This window comes from Macrobrachium nipponense, chromosome 17 (assembly GCF_015104395.2).
Source record: "Macrobrachium nipponense isolate FS-2020 chromosome 17, ASM1510439v2, whole genome shotgun sequence".
NCBI classification, from domain to species: domain Eukaryota; kingdom Metazoa; phylum Arthropoda; class Malacostraca; order Decapoda; family Palaemonidae; genus Macrobrachium; species Macrobrachium nipponense.
Genome location: NC_087210.1, coordinates 59213031 through 59219030, shown reverse-complemented (window position 1 = coordinate 59219030; position 6000 = coordinate 59213031). Strand labels below are relative to the sequence as shown.

Here is a 6000-nt window from a genome sequence, read left to right as displayed (position 1 = left end):
AGTTTTTTTGTTGTTTTCAGGAATGGACTTTAGCAGTCAGTTCCTTCAAATCCCTTTTTCTTGCTAAGAACAAAAACCCTTCGGAACATTGGCCTAGAACTTCAGAGGTTAAAAGACTTTCTTCACTTGCAGGAAGAAAACTAGAGAGGACTCTGTGTCCAGGCAGGATCCTCTAATTCTACCTGGAGAGGAAGAAACAACTGGGAGGTAACAAGGGAAGTCTTCGGTTCTCGGTTAGAGATTCGAAGAGATCCATCTCTAAGAATGCTCAGGTTTTCTTCATTAAGGATGTAATCAGATAAGCCCACTTAGCCTGTGAAGACAAGCACCTCAAGCTCCTGAGAGTAAAAGCGCATGAGGCGAGAACCATCGCTAACTCTTTGGCTTCTCATAAGAACTTGTCTCTCCAGACTCTCTTCGAGTCTACATACCGGAGATGTAATTCAATGTTCACATCCCATTTTCTTGAGAGACATTTGAATGATGTATGATAAGTTTTCTCTCTTGGAGCGTACCTATCTGCGGATTCGTTGCATGGACAGGGAGCTGAAGCCAATCCTATTCAGTTTAGTGATGTTAGAGATTTTAACGGTTTGTGATGTGTGTTTTAGGTTAGTTGGAAGAGGAGGGTACTGGAAGTGTACCCCTTTCAGATCTTAGTTTAACAATGTTAGGGTGGTCAGGTGGTCGGGATTGGTTATTGTACCTAAAGCTCTGTCATGTAAGAGGGTTAGTCCCTGTTGATACGATACAGGTAAAGGCGCTGCCATGTAAGTGGGTCAGCCCCCATTGGCACGATCCAAGACAAGGCTCTGTCAAGTAAGTGGGCCAGCCCCCATTGACAAGATCTAGAAGGGCTATCGGTCACAGGTCTCATCCTCGCTGAAGCTCTTGAAGCAAGCAGACTCATAGACAGTATCCATGAAGTCTTCTGCCCTCTCAGGTAGGAACCAAGGTTGTTTTATAATGCCTACAACTATGTTGTTTCCCCGTTTTTATATTTATTTTATATGTAGCTGTCTCTTGCCCTCCTCCAAGGGTGCCAATCAGCTAAGTATATAACTGCCGGGTAAGTTGCATGTACAAAAATGATATTGTTATGATACAATAAAGTTTTGTACATACTTACCCGGCAGATATATACGATTAATGACCCGCCCAGCCTCCCCTCAGGAGACAGGTGGAAGAGAAAATCTGATTAGGAAACGGGAATGGTTCCGAATCCCGCCACCCAGCGGCGGGAATGGCAGATCACCTGACCTACCTGTCGCATGTGCCGCGAGATTTGAAATTCTGTCGGGACGACGGAGTCTATAGCTAAGTATATATCTGCCGGGTAAGTATGTACAAAACTTTATTGTATCTTAACAATATCATTTTTACTTTCTTCCAGAATGGTAGGAGTTTCATCATACAGAACCAGGCTATGTTTGCAAGGGAGCTTCTGCCACAGTACTACAAGCACAATAATATGGCGAGCTTTGTCAGACAACTTAATATGTAAGTAGTATTAGCTTTTAGTGTTATTGCTTTTATTCTTGCTGAGATCAGTTGAATTGTATATAAGCACTCATCTTTATGAAAAAACAAAAGCAAATTGATGAGAAGCAAGTTAGGAAGAGTTTTTACTGGCATTAATGGAGTAAATTTATCCCTTTGGAGTCTCTGTAGGAAAATAGTTGAATGGTACTTAGGTGTAGAAATAAAACCCATGGAGACATTTTAATTATAAATAAATGTAAATGAACCAAAACAAATGTGCCTTGAAAGCATTTGGAAAAACTACTGATAAAAAATTAAAGAATTTCCTGTCTTATTCTGGGCCAGAGAGAAAAATATATGAAAATGAGCCAAATCATATGGATTAAAAATGTGTCATTCTGTTCATACATGGAACAAACCCTTGCTCTTAACAATAGGAAAGGCTTATACATTGAGGGAGGTACAAGCATCCTAAACCAGCTGGGATTAACCCACCTGACCACCCTTCTTAGAAGAACATGTTCTAAAAACTCAGCCATCTGTGTTGAAACAACAATGATATATGGCCAGATTCATTGCATTCCAGGAACAAAAGAAAACTGTCCCTTCACCCCTTAGCTGCAACCTCTTTCATTCCTTTTACTGTACATCCGTTCATATTTTCTCTCTTCCATCTGATTTTCCACCCTCTCTAACCATAGTCTCATAGTGCAGCTGTGAGGTTTTCCTCCTGCTACACCTTTCAAGCCTTCTTACTGTCAATTTCCCCTTCAGCACTGATTGACTTCACAGGTCCCAGTGCTTGGCATTTGGTCTAAATTCCATATTAATAAACATTACCTTAATATAATTGATCTAGCCCTAAATCCCCCAAACTGCACCAAAATTTACCACATTGGCAACCCTGTTACCTCCTATTCTGTCCGCCAGCTGGCAACACTGCTGTTGACAGTTACAAAACCGTCTCTTGAAAATCAGTTGTTAATGAGTGCCCGTGCTGTTTACATCACGGCCGCTCTTTATAAATTTCATAAACCTTTTTGTGCCTTTAAAGCTTTAATTGTTAATGCGACTTTATGTTAATTACCACTCACGTATTACATCCACGAAATAGTGAATTAACTTTTATTTCTATTGTGGTTTTTATATTATATTACGAACTTTTGCGACCCGGAATTACGTGACCTGCCCAGCAGTCCAATGGATAGCATAGATAATTCGATGCTTCCTTCTGCCAGCAACATCAGGAATTGCCCGGCTTGTGGGACAAGGATGAGTAGCAGGGAGTATGTAGCTTTTGTTGTGGACAGGTTTGTGACTTGACTTCTCGTTGTGACTCATGTAAGCCTTGGTCTGACGAAGACATGACGACTTATATGAAACATCAAAGAATCTTGCAGTGTAACAGATTGATTAAGGAGAAAAAGAAATCGGTAGCTAGACCTGTATCTAATGATTTCCTTGATTTGTGTGCTCATGGTTCTGGCTCTTCGTTTTTCGGTATCGCTGAGTCCGATTCCGATTCCGAATTAATTGATGCTTTGCCACCTGTACAACCGTAAATAGTGAAGTAGTTTCTGATGTTGATTCAAAGCTTTTGGTGATGGAAACTAGTTGTAAACAGAAATTTGAAAAATTACAGCTTAGTTTAGATAGAGACATTTCAGCCAAGTTTAACAAGCTGTCAGAGAATTTTGAAGAAGCTTTTATTAGAATGTCTTACACTTTTTTAGATTCATTTTCAGCTCCTCGTCATGTACCTGTCGACAGCACCATGGGTAACGGTGCTACAGATACCCTGGCTTGTGAAACCCGTTGTGGTGAAGACCTAGGGGGGATCCGGTCCGGGCAGGTGCCTGACGATTCTTTACCCAATGTGTCCCCTGTTAGTCCTGTAACAGTGCCAAAGGGCGCTTACAGTGGTACCTTGACATACGAAAGGCTCAACTTACGAAAAACTCGAGATGCGAAAGCAAATACGAAGTTTTTTTTGGCTCTACATATGAAAATAGTTCCAAGTTACGAAAGGTTGTTGCTGTAAAGTCCCGAGATTCGCTTGGACCACCGAGAACAATTTAAAACTCTTGCGCCAAACTGAGTAAACTCGCCACCATCCTCCCGCTCTCCCATTGGTTCCTGATGCTAGTCACCCCATAAGATCCTGCTCTCCTATTGGTCAGCATCTACCCCTTGTGCTCTATTGAAAAACTTATTCATGCAATACATTTAATAAAAAAAAAACATTACAATAGAATTGAATGGTTATTATACTGTTTGGTAGTTTCAGTAGTTGAAGAGAGATAATGAAAATTTATGGCTTACTGTGTGCTAGGAAAAAGTGATTGCTTGGCGATCGTTCAGTACTCGTAATGCTGTGGATGTAAACAGAAGTTTGAAAGTTTTTTTTTTTTTCAAACATCTAACTCACTGTTAGTTATATATATAGCTTACGTCCCTGACGTCACGGCAGAATTTCAAAACTCGCGGCAATCGCCGATTGGGTAGTCAGGTGCACCACCTGTGCGCCCTCTACCCAGGTACGTGGAACCGTTCCAACTATTCCTCAGATCTTCCCTGCCGCCGCTACGGTGACATCGTTGGAACTTCGCTCGCTAGCCCGTGTCTTTTGCAGTATTATTTGGTGAAGTACACTTTGGCTTTGGCTTTCGCTTGAATTGGATTTTGATTTTGGATTTTTCTTGACTTTCGTTTCGATATTGTTGGTTTGACCTTTGCTTGTTTTTTATCTCTCTTTTTGATTTCTCATCATGACTGATTCTGCTTCAAGTTTGAGAATGTGTGTGAAAGGTTGCAAGACTAGACTTGCTAAATCCTCTCTAGATCCTCATTCTATTTGTAGTAAATGCAGAGAAAAAGTTTATGAGATAGGTGATAGATGTAATGAATGTGTGGGCTTGCCTGAGACTGAATGGATTGAATATTACCGCTATGTGCGCAAATTAGAGAAGGATAGGATAAGGAGAGCGAAGAAGACCTTGTCTCGCTCCTCCATAGACAGTCAAGGAATAGATAGTTCTCTATCCCTCGATAATCCTATTGATCCTCCTCCTGTTGTATCATTACCAAATCCAGTTTCAGAAACAGGTAAAAGTCCATCATTACAGGACATGACGGCGGCCATTCAAGCCCTTGGTCAATGGGTAGAATCCCTGGCACAAGACAGGGATAAATTATGGTCTAATATGAGAGATATTAAAGTGAATAGTGAAATTAGTGCAAGTGCAGTGGAGGGTGCGGCCGCTTGGACTTGTCGTGCTCCTAGTCCTAGACCTCTTCCAAGCTCACCAACCCCTGTGAGAAGGAAAGTCGACCGACGAAGGGAGGCGAGAGGTTTTAGCTCCCGAGCGGTTGTCCCCTCGAGCGTACCTGTAGACGATCCCCAGGACGCTCACCCTCGCTATAGGAAAGGCGAGGTTAAAGTGTTTTCTTCGTCGTCTGACGACGCAGTACCCAGACGGGGCTGCGTTCAGACTTCGAAATCCAGACCCATTAAAGAAAATACCAGGACGCCGAGCGTCTTGATACTGGACGCCAGGACGAAAAACGTCAAGAGCGTCCAGGATGTAGTCATTGGAGCAGAACGGAGCGCTTCCCTTCAATTCCGATATTTGCTCTCCTACCAAATTAAGACGTAAGACGTCGCACAGGCAACCATCGTCTTTGGTAGGAGGCAAGGAAATATTGGAAAGGGGGAAACCTTCGGTTGCAAACTGCAACTCCGGATCGTTTCTCTTCGATTCCGATGCTTGCTCTCCTGCCAAATCAAGACGCAAGTTGTCGCACAGGCGGCCGTCGTCTTTGGCAGGAAGTAAGGAAGGATCGGGACGAAGGGAGACTTTCGGTGCGTGCTGCAACTCTGATCGCTCCCCTTTCGTCTCCGATGTTTGCTCTCCTACCAATATAAGACGCAAGATACCGCACAGGCGGCCGTCGTCTTTGGTAGGAGTAAAGGAAGCATCGGACGATTGGATACCTTCAGTGCATGCTCCTGCTCCTCCTTCGGATTGGCATTCTTCAGGCCTTTCATCTCAAGACGAACAGAATGAAGACAGAGAGATTGACTGCAACTTCTCTAGTCTGTCCCCAGCAGCAAGAAGCTCCGCAGTTTTCCGTACTGCAAGATTTTAAGCAGAAACTTCTCCTCTCTTATGCAGTCATATCAACCTGCTACTCTTATTACTGTTAAACGCCAGGACGAAAAATGTCTTAAAGCACGACGACAGGACGAAAAACGTCTTGAAAAACAAGCAAGACGCCAGGACGAAAAACGTCTTGAAGCAAGACGACAGGACGAAAAGTGTCTTGAAGCAAGACGCCAGGACGAAAAAAGTCTTGATTTTTTAAGGAAAGACATTCAGGACGAAAAACGTCTTGAAGCAAGAAAAACGCAAAGACGCAAGGACGAAAAACGTCTTGAAGCAAGACGCACCAAGACGAAAACAGTCATGAGACAGGACGCCAGGCATCAAGCGGTACTGGACGGACAAGACTCCAGGC

The 6000-nt window shown here is 43.0% G+C and overlaps 1 protein-coding gene across 6 annotated transcripts in view; it reads left to right on the top strand.

Moving 5' to 3' along the window:
- The first annotated feature begins 1311 nt into the window (after positions 1–1311).
- Positions 1312–6000, top strand: part of LOC135196277 (heat shock factor protein-like) — a 340110-nt gene continuing 335421 nt past the window's right edge. For all 6 annotated transcript variants that reach the window (XM_064222984.1, XM_064222983.1, XM_064222982.1 and 3 more), the window contains exon 1: positions 1312–1503. In XM_064222984.1, coding sequence (XP_064079054.1) covers positions 1343–1503 — 161 coding nt within the window. In that variant the 5' untranslated portion in view covers positions 1312–1342. The remainder of the gene's footprint in view (positions 1504–6000) is intronic.